The sequence below is a fragment of the Lithobates pipiens genome, unplaced genomic scaffold, assembly GCF_037356315.1.
Source record: "Lithobates pipiens isolate NorthernLeopardFrog02 unplaced genomic scaffold, aLitPip1_a1.2 Scaffold_13, whole genome shotgun sequence".
Taxonomy (NCBI): domain Eukaryota; kingdom Metazoa; phylum Chordata; class Amphibia; order Anura; family Ranidae; genus Lithobates; species Lithobates pipiens.
In genome coordinates, this window is record NW_027507718.1 from 284,404,630 (window position 1) to 284,422,931 (window position 18,302).

An 18,302-nucleotide genomic window follows, 5' to 3' on the forward strand; every position below is an offset into this window, starting at 1 on the left:
AGTCAGCTTAACCTGGCTCAGATAGCAAAGTGATTTCAAAGTAACACAACGGTTGAAATGTGATCTAGGTTTGAGATTGTTCCTGAAGGGATAGATGGGATAGGTCTAATACGGGGTGTTTTAATAAGGCATTTACACTTTTAAAGCGAAACTTTACCCATCACATCTTGATAAAAAAAAATATTTTCTTTAGCAAGGAACATTCCACATAATTTGCTACCAAGATTAGTATGTGCTGTAAATTTCCTTCAGCATTGCTCCAATTTCTTCTTTCTGGAGGATGCCATTTTGCTGAAGTCCAGAGCACTTGATCAGCAGATCGGCCTCTACATTTTCAGCACAGTGTTTAACCGCTTCCGGACCAGCCACCGCAGTTATACTGCGGCAGGTTGGCTCCCCTGTGTGAGCCGTCGTAGCTGTACGTCGGCTCTTTAAGATGCGCACGCGCACCTGAAGCGTTTCCTCTCGTCTCTCAGGGGAGATGAGACAGATCGTGTGTTCGTACTAACTATGAACACCGATCAGTCTCTTCCCCTAGTCATTCCCCTCACCCCTACAGTTAGAACACACCTAAGGAACACAGTTAACTCCTTGATCACCCCCTAGTGTTAACCCCTTCCCTGCCAGTTTCATTTATACAATAATCGGTGCATTTTTTATGGCACTGGTCCTAAAAATGTGTCAGTTGTCCAATTTGTCAGCCGCAATATCGCAGTCCTGCTAAAAAAACAGATCATTACTAGTAAAAATAAATAAATAAAAATGCCATAATCTATTCCCTATTTTGTAGACGCTATAACTTTTGCGCAAACCAATCAATATACGCTTATTGCGATTTTTATTTATTTTACCAAAAATATGTAAGTACATATCGGCCTAAACTGAGGTAAAAAAATTTTTTTTTTTTTAAATTGGGATATTTATTACAGCAAAAAGTAAAATATATTACGGGTTATTTTTTTTTATGTGCAGCATCGCACGACCACGCCATTGTCAGTTAAAGCGACCTAGTGCCGTATCGCAAAACCTGGCCTAGTCATTAAGCAGCCAAATCTTCCAGGGCTGAAGTGTTAATGTGCAGAGCAGGGTGAGACAGTGTATTGCTAGATTTTTAATGATAGGCACTTATTTTTAATGTTTTACATAGCTATATCTGCAAAAGGGGCCAGCTTAAAGTGATCCAGCTGGACTGGATTTTCTGACTAAAGTTCCACTTTAACTAAAGGCCAGATTTTCTTTTTAATTTGGAATAGATTATAAATTATCTGGTCAGGTTTTTTTCCTGTCTGTGATCCCATTGGGGAGATTTGTCCTCACTTCCTGGCCCAATAACATGCGAAGAACAAATGATGGGGACAGGAAAAAATGATTGCACTGTCGGCAGGTTTAACCCTTTAGTATATATATTTAAAAAGAAAATGATCTAGTTCTTGTGTGTCCCTGTTGGAAGGATTTCCTATTACTTCCCGACATAATGGACATAAAATCTATTACTACAGGAATGGAAAAATAATCATATTTGCTGAATTGGAGTAAATGTATAGCATTTTAACTACTTTATAGTGGAAAGAAAATAAGCTGACTGGTTCTTGTAGTGATCGAAGATACAGTATACATGTGCTCCATGTGAGGTCATCAGGCTTGGGGTGGGGGGAGGGGGAGAAAATCTCACTTTGTCTGACTGACTAACGTTTACTGATATAGATAATGTACCTATCTCAGGAATAAAACTTTTTTGTAAAAGAGGGCAACCAAACTAGTGGGAAATTTTACGCCATTTAAAAAAAACTAACACATCAATATCTGGTTGGATGGGGTAGCAATTCTCAATGCTTACCAGATATTTGGGTTCTAATTTTGCCCTTTGTGTGCTTAATCCTTAAAGTGGTTCTAAAGCATTACATATACCCAGTGAAGTCGTCTATTTTCACATTATATTAACAAGCAGGTGATTACCCACTTGTTTAATATGAAAAGACTCCCTTTCTCTGTGCAGATCTCCAGATCCTGCAGGAGGAGGAGACACGGGCATGGCTGCATATCGGGAGGTGAGCAGCGACCGCGGTTAGTGTTAGGCCTGTCAGGACCGTGGTCGTCACTTGCCTCCCTTTGTGCTGCCCAGTCATTAACAGGCCACAGACTGGTACCGGTCCATGGCCCGGGAGTTGGGAACTCCTGCAGCTAGCTCATTAGGACATGCAGCCCGTCAGCCCCGGCCCAATGGGCAAATGCCCGATGAGTCTCAAGGCCAGTCCGAGCCTGACTGTGACAGTTCTTCCCTCAGACAGCTGTGTAAGTAAGGCCTGTTATATACTACAGCCCTTTCTGTGAAAGCAACTTCCTTTTTATGGTATATTTTTCACTATTTGGAAATATTTGATCTTTTGTTTATGTGCATGGCGTGAACCAGTGTTTCTCAACTCCAGCCCTCAAGGTGCCCCCACAGGTCATGTTTTCAGGATTTCCCTCAATTGAACCAGCTGTGGTAATTACTAAGGCAATGAAACTGATCAAATCACCTGTGAAAAATAATGGAAAGCCTGAAAACCTGACCTATTGTGATGCCTTGAGGACTGGAGTTGAGAAACACTGGCATGAACAATGGGCAGCACAGTGGTGTAGTGGTTAGCACTCTCAACTAGCAGTAAGAAGGGTCGTTGGTTCAAATCCCAACCACGACACTACCTGCCTGGAGTTTGCATGTTCTCCCTTTGCCTGCGCGGGTTTCCTCCGGGTACTCCGGTTTCTTCCCACAATCCAAAGACATGCAGGTAGGTTAATTGGCTTCTGTCCAAAATTGGCCCTAGTATATGAATGGGGACCTTGGATTGTGGGCTCCTTGAGGGTAGAGACTGATGTGAGTGTGCAATGTACAGGGATAGGGACAATTGTAGACACTCACTCAGGTTGAACTGGATGGACTGGTGTCTTTATTCAACCTTACTAACTATGAAACAATGGACAAAGCTTCGCTGCCATCATTCAAAAAATATGGACTGACACAATTTTTTTTTTTTTTTTTTTTTAGAGGCGCTTGGTGTAGGACTGCAGATTTATTTCTCAGTTGTTATAAAAGTTAAACGTACTGCTTCTTTTCTGCCTTTTAAATAGGCCAGCATCCAGATTGCTGAGATCTGCTGGTTGCAGGTGTCACCTCATTCTTTGTTCATGTGAGAATGTGCTAGTAATGGCAGCTGCAGAGGGAATTTTGTAGGATCTACAGCCAGCAAACACAGAAAACCACAGCACAATTCTGCACACCTCTATCTTAACCTTTTGATCTGAGTGTGGTTTCAGAGGCACACCTGTTAATGGGAGAAATGTGGTACAAAGGTGAGTACACCCCTAACATTTTGTAAATATTTTATTGTATCTTTTCATGTGACAACACTGAAGAAATTTCACTTTTCTACAATGTAAAGTAGTGAGTGTACAGCTTGTATAACAGTGTAAATTTGCTGTAACCTCTAAATAACTCAATACACAGCCATTAATGTCTAAAAAGCTGGTGGCAAAAGTGAGTACACCCCTAAGTGAAAATGTCCAGATTGGGCCCAAAGTGTTAATATTTTGTGTGGCCACCATTATTTTCCAACACTGCCTTAACCCTAAGCCACTGGAGTCCTCTTCCACCCCTCCATGACGACATCACGGAACTGGTGGATGTTGGAGACCTTGCACTCCCCCACCTTCTGTTTGAGGATGTCCCGCAGATGCTCAATAGGGTTTAGATCTGGAGACATGCTTGGCCAGTCTATCACCTTTACCCTCAGCTTTTTTGGCAAGGCAGTGGTTGTCTTGGGGTCATTATCGTGTTGGAATACTGCCCTGAGGCCCAGTCTCCCAAGGGAAGGGATCATGCTCTGCTTCAGTATGTGACAGTACATGTTGGTGTTCATGGTGCAATGAATGTAGCTCCCCAATGCTGGCAGCACTCGTGCAGCCCCAGACCATGACACTCCCACCACTATGCTTAAAGTGGTTGTAAACTCTCCCCCACAATTTTGTCCCATGTAAATCGGCATAAAAAACCCTAATGTACACTGCTTGTAGATATCTCGTTACTTGCTTAGATTTGTAATCCTTTTTGTTTTTTAGAATGACGTCACTGAGCATGCCCAGATCTCCCCTGATTTATGGCACACTTTCTATGTGCTTATCTATCTGTTATCAGGACTTCCTACAGCACACAACGCTGAACTCCCAGGAGGCTGCATAATCACTCGGAGCTTCCTCCTACACACCATGTGACATCACATGCAGTGTAAAGCAGGGCATGGGACAGCATTACTGCAGTCTTATCAGCTGAAGCTGATAGGACTCATACAGACAAACACTAGATAATCAGCACGAGTAAATACTGTCAAATAAAACAAGTCAGCTATGAACAGGGAAGCAGGGTTGCCATAGAAACGTTGGATTGAGAAGGAGGCTTGGTTAACAGTACAGGAAGTGCTCAATGTAAGGGCGGAAATGCACTCCACTGTGGACTCAGAAAACAATACTTAAGATGGCGCTGCCTAACCCCTGGAAACAAGTTTTTTTAAACAGTAAGTAACATGCAACTTGGGCTGGATTACAGTGGCTATAGTTTGATAATTACTTATTATAATGGACTAAATAAAAAGAGTGGGAGAGTTTACTTCCTCTTTAACATGCTTGTTTTTGTACTCCTCACCTTATTGCTGAACCAAATAAGTTTATCTTGGTCTCATCAGTAAGGATGAGCTCCGGCGTGTTCGCACAGTCCACGTGCAGAGCCCGGCAGGAAGTCGGTGATGCACTAATCGCAGGCAGTGAGACATTTCCCGATCTCTGCAGCCATGCATCACTGCCTGTGATCAGCACAGTGCTGACTTCCTGGAGGGCTCTGCATGTGGGCTGTCCCCCCTGGAGCTCATCCTTACTCATCAGACCACAGGACATGGTTCCAGTAATTCATGTCCTTGCTTGTCTTCAGCAAACTGTTGGCAGGCTTTCTTGTGCATCATCTTTAGAAGAGGCTTCCTTCTGGGATGATAGTCATTCAGACCAATTTGATGCAGTGTGTGGCGTATGGTCAGAGCACGGACAGGCTGACCACCCCCTCACATCTTCAATCTCTGCAGAAATGCTGGCAGCACTCATACATCTATTTCCCAAAGACAACCTCTGGATATGACGCTGAGCACGTGCACTCAACTTCTTTGGTCATCCATGGCGAGACCTGTTCTGAGTGGAACCTGTCCTATTAAACCGCTGTATGGTCTTGGCCACAGTGCTGCAGCTCAGTTTCAGAGTCTTGGCAATCTTCTTATAGCCTAGGCCATCTTTATGTAGAGCAACAATAATTTTTTTCAGATCCTCAGAGTTCTTTGCCACGAGGGGCCATGTTGAACTTCCAGTGACCAGTATGATAGAGTGAGAGCGATAACACCAAATTTAACAAACCTGAGACCTTGTAACACAAACGAGTCACATGACACTAGGAAGGGGAAATGGCTAATTGGGCCCAATTTGGACTTTTTCAGTTAGGGGTGTACTCACTTTTGCTGCCAGCAGTTTAGACTTTTATTCAAGCGGTGCACTTATTACTTACGTTGTAGCAAAGTGTAATTTCTTCAGTGTTGTCACATGAAAAGATATAATAAAATATTTACAAAAATGTGAGGGGGGTACTCACTTTTGTAAAATATACTGTATGTATATGTCTTTTAGTACGAGAGTCATCACATTTATAGCAGCCCATGGGTCTGATTCATATACAGTAGGTGCTATAGCATGTGTGGGATGCTGAAATAGAAGTGATGCTGTCACATATGGTAATGTTTCCTCAAAAACAGGAAGAAGGTTATTTAATGCTGGAGGGATTTCACTTGCAAATTTAGAAGCTAGTGGTACAGCTAATTTGAGTTAGATCACGTTAGCTTTAGGAAGGACAAAAAGGTAGTTATAGCACCGTTGAGCAGAGCATACATGAGCACTGCTGGGCTTAACTTATTATTTTTTTTATTTAATTTTGCATGGAAAGAAAAAAAAAAGGGACTTGGCAATTTTTTTTTTCTTGGCCAGCACCTCCTCCAGAATTCTCCGTGCCCAAAGTGTGGACTCTGCATAAAAAAAGGTCTGCTCTTTAGGCAACCCCAAAGTTTAAAAAAAAACTGAAAGCAAATTGAGATTGCAAATTGGGAGGAAAACAAAAAAACCCTACACCCAACTTTTGGAAGGCAAGGGTGATATCAATGGACGTTCTCCCAGGCTGCGGAGAAAGCTGAGATTCCAAAATCCTCTGTAAGAATATGCACCTGTGCAGTGCTGGAACATCGTCTTGGGAGATTTGGGATCCCTGGCCTTTTCAGAATCACAGGAGAGGGCCCAGTGGTATCACTAGCACCTACCGGAAAGGCTTGGAAGCTGGGGTTGAATATTTTTTTTTTTTTTTCGTTTTATGAGGGTGGGAGGGGACAACACTAGTACTGCCTCGTCAAATACCTCAGCTGGAGATCATCACATAACATTTTCAGTTTTTTAAATAAGTGAATCACACGTGGGTCTTAAAGGAGTTGTAAAAGCAGGTTTTTATATCTTAATGCATTCTATACCTTAAGATACATTTCTGTGTGTAGCAGCCTCCCCAGCACCCCCTAATACTTACCTGAGCCCCATCTCTCTCCAGCGATGTCTCAGCCGTCTGGGACCCTCCTCCTGATTGGCTGAGACAAAGCAGCAGGGCCATTGGCTCCCACAGCTGTCAATTAACCACTTACAGGCCGGACCATTTTGCTGGCTTAAGACCAGACCACTTTTTGCGATTCGGCACTGCGTCGTTTTAACTGACAATTGCACGGTCGTGCGACATGGCTCCCAAGCAAAATTGATGTCCATTTTTTCCCCACAAATAGAGCTTTCTTTTGGTGGTATTTGATCACCCCTGCGGTTTTTATTTTTTGCGCTATAAACAAAAATAGACAGTTTTGAAAAAAACGCATTATTTTTTTACTTTTTGTTATAAATATCCCTCAAAAATATATAAAAAAACATTTTTCCCTCAATTTAGGCCGATACATATTCTTCTACATATTTTTGGTAAAAAAAATCACAATAAGCGATTGATTGGTTTGCGCAAAAGTTATAGCGTTTATAAAATAGGGGATAGTTTTATGGCATTTTTATTAATAATTCTTTTTATTTACTAGTCAGCGATTTTTATTGTGACTGCGACATTAGGGCGGACACATCGGACATTTTTGACACATTTTTGGGACCATTGTCATTTATACAGCAATCCCTGCTATACAAATGCAGTGATTCCTGTGTAAATGACACTGGCAGTGAAGGGTTTAACCAGGGGGTGGCAGTGTAGGGGTTAAGTGTTCCTAGGGGCGTGTTACTAACTGTGGGGGGCTGGGCTTTGTTTTAGTGAACACTGATCTCCGCTCCAATCACATGGAGCAGAGATCAGCATCACTTGTTGCTAGGCAGAACGGGGAGATGCTGTTTACAACGGCATCTCCTCGTTCAGCCGCCCCGTGAGACGATCGCGGGTATGCCTGCGGTGATTGAGTCCGCGGGACCCGTGACTGGACTCATGGGGGTCCCGACCAGCACGCGATGACAGGGAGGCATTTAAAATTGGACGTACCTGTACACCAATATGCCTGCCCATGCCATTCTGCTGATGTACATCGGCGTGCGCTGGTCGGGAAGTGGTTAAAGTCAATCAGAAGAAGGGGCGGGGCTGGGTCGGGGCTTCATTTCTGAATGGACACACGAAGCTGTGACTCTGCTCAGGCCCCCCCAGCAAGCTGCTTGCTGTGGGAGCACTCAACAGGAGGGAGGGGCCAGGAGCAGCGAAGAGGAGGATCCAGGCTGCTCTGTGCAAAACCAACTGCACAGAGGAGGTATGTATAACATAACATGTTTGTTATTTTTATTTATTTTTTTAATAGACTTTACAATCACTTTTATTCTTTGTCCTTATAACAACCAGTTTTCAACTTTTTACAATGTACAGGTTTAAAAATAAAAATGCTGATTAGTTTGGTTTGTATTGTACCCTTTGATACACTTTGATGCATCTGGCCCCATGTGCAGGGTACATTTTAGAATTACCAATCAATCGGCACATTCTTGTATTAAAATATGAATGACTTCCATGGTAGATTTTGCATGTTGCAATATGAATGTTTGTGTTTCAGGTATTGATGAAAGCTCTTCCACCACTAGCAGTGCATCATCTGAGCCAAAAAATTACGATGTCCTAGAAGGAGGAGGATGCACAGGTAATTTTTATATTTACCGTATATTCTCGAGTATAGGCCGACCCATATATAAGCCGAGGCACCTACTTTTAACAAAAAACTAGGAAAACTTATTGACTCGAGTATAAGCCTAGGGTGAGAATGCAGCAGCTACTGTAAGTGGAAAAGAGGGTCAACTGTGACCATTTGCAGCCTCACTGTGTCCATCTGCATGCCTCGGCCTCCCTCACGGTGTCCATCTGCATGCCTTGGCCTCCCTCACGGTGTCCATCTGCATGCCTCGGCCTCACCTTCAAGTACCTTATTGGCGTCTGGCGTTGTACCCATCTGCAGCCTTATTATCTCCCGGCGCTGGGATATATTCAGTCTACTCGGCGGCCATGCAGTGTACCAAAGCCCCACCACCATCTTCTTGTCCGTGACGGAACACTGACTCGATTGCCCAACAGTGAGTCAGTGTTCAGCCTATCACGGACGAGGAAGAGGCGGGGCTTTGGTACACTGCATGGCCGCCGAGTAGACTGAATATATCACAGCGCCAGGAGATAAGGCTGCAGATGGGGACAGCGCCGAGAGGACTTGAGTATAAGCCGAGGGGGGCATTTTCAGCACAATAAAAGTCCTGAAAAACTTGGCTTATACACGAGTATATACAGTATTTACCTTTTATGTAATTTATTACAAATTTAGCATAGCAGTAAAGTACATTTTTGCTTATTGTCTCCATTTTTTTTACAAGTGCTATGTTTGTATTTGCAGAGATGCCTGCAGCAACAAATGCCACTCATGTTAATGCCATTCAACATACATCAAGACCCTCAAAACCATTTGGCCATGGATACCCAGCTCTCCAACCTGGATATCAAAATTCAGCAAGCCCACATGGCTCCCAGTCAAATACCCCTATTCACAAGCCAGTTTACCCACAATATCCTTCTGTAAGTGTTTTATTTCTGCATGTAAGGTTTTTATGTTGTGCATTTATATGCCTTTATAGTACCCTTTCCATGTATTGGGCATCAAGACTCTGAATTTTTATTGCCTTCTGTGTGCCCAGGGGAGATAAAAAAAAGGAAAAAAAAAACCCCTGATAACCTCTGTCCTTAAACCTTTTGTGGCCAGAGGTCATTGATGCCATGATTAAGACCTGATAGCCGAAACTTGTTGGCTTATTTTTTGACTGCTGTTCACATGCAATAATAAAAACAATGTTTTAGCTGACTTTCCTAGCACCAGCCCGTTCTCCTTTTCTTTTTCTTTTTTTTTTTTTTTTTTGCACTGATGCCTGGATGCCTAGGAATCATATTGCAGTATGAGCATGTGTCTGTTAATTTGGAACTCTTTGGCAAATGTTCAACTCTTCCGCTGTGTATTACAGATTTGCACCCAAATAAATTGTGTGTATGTATAATATATAATTTTCAAAGAACATATAAGAATTGTATTTAATAAAACCTGCCCTGTATTTCTAATGTGCTGGCGAATTTACAAATACTTAGTTAAAGTGACGGAACGTGAATGTTTTACTTGCCTGCTCTATGCAATGATTTTGCACTGAGCAGCCCCGATCCGCCTCTTCTCGGGTCCCCTTGCCGGAGCTCTTGGCACCCTCTGATTGTCCCCAAAGCAAGCTGTTTGCTATGGGGGCACTTGTGCATACTATACTCAATCCCAAGCCAGATGTGTGTGTTCATAAGACCTTTATTAACCACTTTGACGCTAAATACTGTTGTTATGGCAGCAGTTGGCTGCCCTGGTATTTTTTTAAATGGCCGGAGGTCCTCTTTTAGATAAAATTGATCTCAGCGACGGGAGAGGGGGCCCCCCATGCTCCCGTCGCGGTCCAGTGGTCTCCGCCGCTTACCGAAGCCATCGATATCGACAGAGACGATTGCCCCTGCTCTCCTCACAGGCTGGGTGCCCAGCAAGGTAAAGACGGCCCCATTCGGCTCCATAGCATTGGAGGGCAATGCTCTTAACGGGAACTTTTTTTTATTTAGATTTTTTTCTTTATTTCTTTCTTTTATATTGCCATTTAGTGTAAATATGAGATCTGAGGTCTTTGACCCCAGATCTCACATTTAAGAGGTCCTGTCATGCTTTTTTTCTATTACAAAGGATGTTTAAATTCCTTGTAATAGGAATAAAAGTGACCCAAACTTTTTTTTTTTTTTTAAAGGACGGTGTAAAAACAAAAAATAAAATAAGGAAAAAAAAATGTAAAGCGCCCCCAAGCTCGCATGCAGAAGCAAATGCATATGTAAGTCGCGCCCACATATGAAAATTGTGTTCAAACCACACATGTGAGATATTGAGATATTTTAAATTGTAAACCGCAAATCTCAAAAAGAGGCTGGGTCCTTAAGTGGTTAATATAAAAATTTTGGCACAGCGCTGAGCAAGGTTGATTTACAGATTGTTGGTGAGGAGGAGCTAAAAATTGGGAACAAAGAGCAATAAAAAAAAAACTGATGGCTGTTCTAACTTCACATTCTCATTGTCTCATTACCATTGCCTGATGTCATTCTCCTCAGAACACATTAAAACCTGGGAGAGTTTTTGAAATGGGTGGGGTGTGATTTGAACACTTTTGATAAATTGTTGCATTATATTTGACTTTTAGGAAATTTTCTTGCTCAATTTTCTTACTCAATTTTCACACTAAGGATGCACTAACACTGGGCATGGTTGAACTAAACAGTGCCAGGATTCGATTGTCCCCACTCCCCTGCTGGTCTGCACAAATCATGCTGTGGCAGCACAAGGAGAGGAGAATAGAGACAATCTTCCATCTTCTTTAAAAAGGACATGTAAGCTGATAATCAGGGCAGTGATTATCAGTGCAGTTCCAACACTGACCACCAGTGCTGACAGTAGGTGCCCATCGCTGTCACCTATCGGTGAAACCACATCAGCGCACATCAGTGAAGGAGAAAAATGACCTGTTTGCAACATTGTATAACAAACTATGAAAGTTTTTTTTTTTTTTTTCTTCAAATTTTTTGGTCCTTATTTATTTTGGTGATTAAATACCACCAACAGAAATCTATATTTGTGTGAAAAAAATTTATAAAAATGTCATATGGGTACAGTGTTGCATGACCATACAATTGTCATTCCAAATGTGACAGCACTGAAAGCAAAAAATTGGCCTGGCCAGGAAGTGGTTAAAAGTGCCCAGTAGGCAAGTGGTTAACAGAAGTTGTCCTACAGATGTGACAATTGGAGGGTTGAGACAAATCATTTACCACTGAAAGTTGTGCTTCCAGCTATAGGCTTTTTTTTTTCTATTCATATAAAACCTTTATGCCAAAAGGAACAGAAATGTTGCTGTAACTGAGTTTGCCTTAAATCTGTTAGTGTATCTAAATCTACTATTGCAGCTAACACTACACTCCCAACCACCCACCCCCCCCACCCACCACCCCTCATAAAACCAGGTAAATACAGAGGGTAAAACCAAAATATATGCAGCCACCACATCTGATTGGTAGGCTGCAATATATTACATTTTTGGTTTTGGGTTTAATACTGCTTTAAGTTGTTAGTGTCTACATTACTATCAATCCCTGTGTACTGGTTTGTTGATGTGTCTTGGTAGATGGCTTTGAGAAACAATTATGAACAGTGTTTGCAGATTAGAAAAATGCAGCCAATTCCAAAAAAAATGTGATATATTGCTTGTTTTTGTTGTGATAAATTAATTGTTGTACAAATGATTTGATGTTTTTAAAGTGTAATTATTGGGGACTTCGAAGTCCTATAGCATCACACGCGCCCAGTGAACATACATGTAGTGCACATTATTGTGAATTGGGTCACTAAACTGTGGGCCTGTCACATTGTCTGAGAGGCATATCAGGTGTTTTTCTGTTATGGCTAATGAGGGTAATCCAGGCTCAGCTATGAATCTTCTTAGATGGAAGATAGTTATCAATGTGTACCTTGTGGATGCTACAGAATGCCCTACAGTTTACTTAGGAATTCTTAAGAACTCCAAGGTAAAAAAAAGGTTTGATAAATGCTTTAAATTGCTGAAGTAGAGACGGAGCTATAATAAATCTCATCTTGATCTTAACCACTTCAGCCCCGAATGATTTGGCTGCTCAATGACCAGAGGACTTTTTGCGATACAACACTGTTTTGCTTTAACTGACAATTGTGCCATTGTGCGACATTGTACCCAAACAAAATTGATGCTCTTTTTTTTTTTTTTTCCCCCCACAAACGGAACTTTCTTTTTGTGATATTTGCTCATCTCTGCGCTTTTTACTTTTTGCGCTATAAACAAAAAAGGCAATTTTGAAAAATATTTTGTACTTTTTGCTAGAATAAATATTCCCATTTTTTTTTTTTTTTTTTTTTTTTTTTAATATTTTTTTCCCAGTTTAGGCAGATATGTATTCTTCTACATCTTTTTGGTAATAAAAATTGCAATAAGTGTATATTGATTGGTTTGCGCAAAAGTTATAGCGTCTACAAAATAGGGGATAGATTTTTTTTTTTTTTTTTTTTTTAGGGATGCATTTTTTTATAATTATTTTTTTTTTAATAGTAATGTGGCGATCTGCAATTTTTATTTTGACTGCGACATAATGGCAGACACATCGGACACTTTTGACACATTTTTGGGACGATTGACAATTATACAGCGATCAGCGCTATAAAAATGCACTGATTACTGTATAAATGTCACTGGTAGGGAAGGGGTTAACACTAGGGGGCGATCAAGGGGTTTACTGTGTTTCCTGATTGTGTGTTCTAACTGTAGGGGGAGGGCACTGACTATGGGAGATGACAGATCGTGGTTCCTAGCTATTAGGAACTCACGAGCTGCATCTCCTCTCAGAACAGAACAGGGATTTGTGTGTTTACACATACACATCCCTGTTCTTCCTCTCGTGCCCGTGACCGCCGGTCTTGTGCAGTTCTTCCTCTCGTGCGCGCAATTGCTATCCCGCTTAAAGGAGCCAACGTACAACTACGACGGCTCGCAGGATCGCGCCGACCTGCGGCTGGTCGGCAAGTGGTTAAAGTGGAAGTAAAGGCAAACCCTAATGCTAAACCTTCTCCCACCCCATTCTAAGCCAAACCTTTGTAGCCCAGTAAAGAAAAGATCACTATACTTGCCTATTCTGAAGCCGGTCTGCTCTCCAGCAGCACCTTTTGTGTGCAGGAGAAAGTCTACAATGATGTCACCCATAGACTTACTATGGGACTTATGTTTGCTGCCTCTCCTGCGCACTGAAGCCGCTGTTGACAGCCCAGCCTGGGACTGGACCAGAGCGACTTCAGAATAGCTAAGTATAGTGCTCATGTAGGCAGGGGGGCTGTTTTTGATTTTCACCACTGTCCTAGAGGTTGTGTGTTCCCTTGCATGGGTTTACAAAAACATACACCGTACGTTGTCTAGCTTCTGAGCAAATTAGCCCTTCAGCGTAGAAAGTTGCAGTGCAATTTGCTTTAATAAGGACTGATGAACATTTTAGTGTCCTCTGTAAGGAAAGTAAATGGCTAAATGAGCTCAACTTTTTTAAGTTAATTCATTTTTGTTGATGACTTAGCAGATTTCTATATTTTCTTTATAAAAGGTTCTGTGTAAAGGAAAATTTTACTTAGTAGGTGTTACACAGTCCATCTAGAAAAAGCAGGTGGGAACTGGACCTTAGGATGGAAAGACTGCTACTTAAAATGGTTGTAAACCTCAGATATGAACAAAGAATCCCTCTGAAGCAGGGGTCTAAAACTGGCGCCCGACCAGCTGTTGCAAAATTACAAGTCCCATCATGCATTTGCCTGTGGGAGTCATGCTTGTAACTGTCAGCCTTGCAATGCCTCCTGGGACTTGTAGTTTAGCAACAGCTGGAGGGCTGCCAGTTTGAGTCCCCTGCTCTATAGTGTCTACTTGTCTCGCATAAGAGCACTAAGTGTCACTGTTGTCTGCTTCTTCATTCCTCTGCTATCAACATGAATCACTTCTGTCATGTTTTTCTGACACCAAGAGAAAAATGGTTACAGGGGAGGGAGCTCCAGCTGATTGACAGCCTCAGCTCTGTTCCTGTGTTAATTGGGGTGTGTCCGTTCCCTCCAATCAGCTCTCAGAGCTCTCCTCACTGAGCTTGCAGAGTGTAACTTCAGCTCTCTACTCCCCTTTTTTGCAGTCTTAGACGAGCTTTAAAATTCTACACTTTGGCTGTAGAGAAGATTGCAAGTAAATGGGTACTTATTGTTCATTTGACATGAATACCTGACTGAGGTTTTAATCCTTCTATCAAAAACATCTGTGTTGACTGGTTTTTGGCTTTTACCTTTTGTAATTGTTTGTTGGGATTGTTTCTGTTTTTGAAGCCATCCAGTTTTAGGTAATAACATCTGTTTTCCTTTCTTTTTTTTCTTATAGCACTATGGAGAGATTAATCAATTGCCAGCTTCCCTGTCAGGGTTAAGTCTACAACAGGCTCCACAACCAGAAGGCCTGAGACCTATGAATCTTATACAAGATAGAAATGTTTTACCTTTGTCGTCTTTGCCAGCTCCAGCACCAAACCTGAACACAGATCTGAAAAAATTAAACTGCAACCCAGAGTAAGTATTACAAGTGAAATAAAAGCACCACAGTCATGTAAATACGCTGTGCTACTGGCCTGAGGTCTCTAAGGTGTATCCCTGGGGACTGGCAAACATGCACAATTAATTTGCAGGTATAATTAGAAGTTATGGTCTCGTGTAATAACCTAGTACGTATAAACACGAAATTGTGCTGTAAAGCATGAAAGCAGCTGGGACACCAATAGATCGAAATTGTGCATAAATAGTAAACCCTAAAGTTCCAAAAAAGTTACATATAGAAGGTATAAACATACAATGTATGTTAATTAAATCCAGTTTTAATACACATCCAGTATAAATACACAATATATATAATATAGTTCCACAGAGGAAGATCGGTGATCCGAGTACTCCCAAAGTCAATCCTTTAAAGGCATCTTGATCCACACAGTCGATGTTCCAGACACGACAACACCCTTGAGTGCACCACCACCTCAGTGTACAATAATATGATTTTTCCAACAGCTTACCTGTAAAATCCCTTTCTTGGAGTACGTCATGGGACACAGAGCAGCCGTTACCATCTGTGAAGTAACTGATAAATACAAACTACTATTATTATCAGCTGTGTATTAATTTGTCTAGTCCTTATAGATTAGTTAGTCTATTAAATCTCTGAGCGCATGCTACTGTTAATATCGCAATAATGCAAAGTTAGCTATGAAACCAAACACACGGTCTAAGATCAATCAAATCTAATTTATTTCCCAAGGAAATAAGAAAGCTTATATAAGGTATTATTAGAAATTATAAGAGTACATAGCATACAATAAGAATACAATACAAGCAGTATACTTAGCACGTCCTCTGGCTGTCCTCATGATGGAGAAAGAGGAAGCTCTCCTTCAATCATTCCCTTTTTGACAAACACACCTCACCCACACCACGTCCCATTGCCCACCCCCCTTTGCTTGTGGACAAATCAGTGTCTCTGGGGTGTCTCCTCCCCCAGGCTAAATATCTCTGACCGTCCTGCCATAATTGGCTTCTGGGGACAGTGTTTGTCCATGAATTGCAACTGCTCCAACTGGGGTCACATCTCAGGATTCGATCCTCCCGCTCATTAGGCCCGTCTTTGATCCTCACAGACAGATTGGAGTCAGCATTATCATGCAGAGTAGCTCTCATAGATAGATGGGCACCTCTAATCTGAAGTCACAATAGAGGTTTAACTGGTTGCATTCCAACCGGGGGATGGTGTCCTGTTCTCCATGATATTGCACCATTGGGACTGATAATCCATGAGTTTATACTGAATCCAACAATCTGGTTTATACACCACCTACTGGTGACTGGACACTGGCAGATCAGTAAAACAAGAAGTCCTTCCCTATATTACCCATCCTACACAGGAAGTACCTCAGTTTGGGGGGGGGGGGGGGGATCTCTGTGTCCTAAGATGTACTCCAAGAAAAGGATTTTACAGGTAAGCTGTAGGAAAAATCCTATTTTCTTAATCGTACCATCGTACCATTACTATCTGGGACGTCCCAAAGCAATGCCCTTGAAGGGAGGGAGACAAAGTCCCAGAAACTACCACTATTACTGTTTGTAATACACTAAGGCCAAAGGCAGTATCCTCCGTGTTTTTGACATCCACCTGTTAAAAACCCTGTGGATGTATTAACTTAAAGACCAAACAGTGGTATTGCCCACCTGGGCCACTGACACCTGATGGCGGATGGCCCAAGATACTCCCCCACACCTGGTAGAGAATCTCTCCCCAGAAAAAAAGGGATTTTGCCCTTTAAACCATACGCATCATTGATAAACTGGCAGATCCACTGATAAATATTTGACCTGGATGTCGCCTGCCCTTCCTGGGCTCTTCTGGCAGCACAAACAAGGATTCACGACCTGGGCTGACAATGCAAGTAGATCCTGAGCACCTGAACTACCTCTAGAGTATGTAGTGATCTCTCTCCTGCCGACTGTGGAAAAAATAAAAGGCGACACACTGTCCTGATTCAAGTGAAAACTTGAAACCACTCTAGGCAATAAAGCTGAATGAGGACACAACCTCACCCTATCCTGATGCGAGACCAAAAATGGCTCCTTGGATGAAAGAGCTGCCAGCTCTGACACTCTACTTGGTGAAGTGATAGCAACCAAGAAAGCCATCTTCCTAGATAAGGAACTAACAGTCTCCCAATTGGTTAAAAAAAAAAATGGCCTCTGCTAAGACAGTCGAGCAAATTACAGTCTCAAGGACACAAGGGTGGTCTGGCATGCGGGGGCTATCTATGTTACAAACTGTATAAAGTGTGAACCTGAGAGTGAGAAACAATAACCTCTGGAAAAATGGATAGGGACAAACTCTAACCCTTAATGGTACTTAAGATCAATCTCCTTTCCCCTACTGATTGGAGAAAGAAAAGAAAACTTCCCACCCACATATTTCTGTGGGCGCCACTTCCTGGCTTCTCCCAGGAAAATTTTTTTTTTCAAGTTCTGTAATTGAAGTTCCCTGAAGCTTGCTTCCGGGGATCAACAGTGCAGAGATACAGGACTCTGGGCCATTAGGTCCGGCTGGACTTGAAGTGACCAAAGAGGGACCCCCACGAAACTTGCTATGTCAATGTACCAAACCCTCCTGGGCTAAGTCGGCTTACACTATTATCAGTGTTACCACCCCCCGGATCCTTTGCAAAAGATGTGGGTGAAGTTGAAATAGAGGGAAAGCGTCAAATAAGGGAGAATTGGTCCCTAAAGTGTTACAGTGCATCTGCCCCTATTGCCGGTGGGAATTTCGTATTTCCCGGACACAACCTGTTCCCACTCATAGAACTTGGAATCTATTAGATCCACCTGCAGAGTTCCCCCTGCCATTATTCTATACCTGGAATATGTACTAGTGATAGAGACAGCACTACTTGTTCTGTCTCAGACAGAATGTGTTTCACCTTCCTGAGCCGCATGACTCCTGGTGCCACCCTGGTGGTAGATATATATGCCCCTGCAGAGGCATTTCCTGATTAAACCTACAACTGATCTGTCCCCACATCCAGAGCAAGGCATACTGGCCCAAAGTTCCAAAATATTGATGTGCGGTATTTTTTCCTGTGGAGACCAAGTCCACTGAGCTATAGTCCCCTTCAACCCAACTGGGGAAGATGGCATCAGTGGTTCTCTTCTCAATCCCTTCTCCAGATATCGAACCATCAACCACCAATTTTAGCTTTGCAATAACTCAGCAACAGAACCCGCTGGCAATCTAATACCTGGATTTTCATGCTCTAGACCAGGGGTCATTAAATGATGGCTCTCCAGTTGTTCAGGAACTACAGTTCCCATCCTGCCTAGTCATAACTGTGAATGTCAGAGTAGTGTATTTCAACAGCTGGAGGGCTGTAGTTTGGAGATCCCTGCTCTAGACAGAGAGAACGATCCTCTACAAAAGACCTGGAGTAGGACTATATGCAAGGAACGTGCCTTGACCTACAACTTCCTCCT

The 18,302-nt window shown here is 42.3% G+C and overlaps 1 protein-coding gene across 2 annotated transcripts in view; it reads left to right on the forward strand.

Moving 5' to 3' along the window:
• The window catches only part of SEC24B (SEC24 homolog B, COPII component), a 127,631-nt gene that overhangs the window by 32,385 nt on the left and 76,944 nt on the right, over window positions 1-18,302 (forward strand). For both annotated transcript variants that reach the window (XM_077476704.1, XM_077476705.1), the window contains 3 exons: window positions 8,178-8,261; window positions 9,000-9,178; window positions 14,641-14,825. In XM_077476704.1, the coding sequence (XP_077332830.1) occupies window positions 8,178-8,261; window positions 9,000-9,178; window positions 14,641-14,825 (448 nt within the window). The remainder of the gene's footprint in view (window positions 1-8,177; window positions 8,262-8,999; window positions 9,179-14,640; window positions 14,826-18,302) is intronic.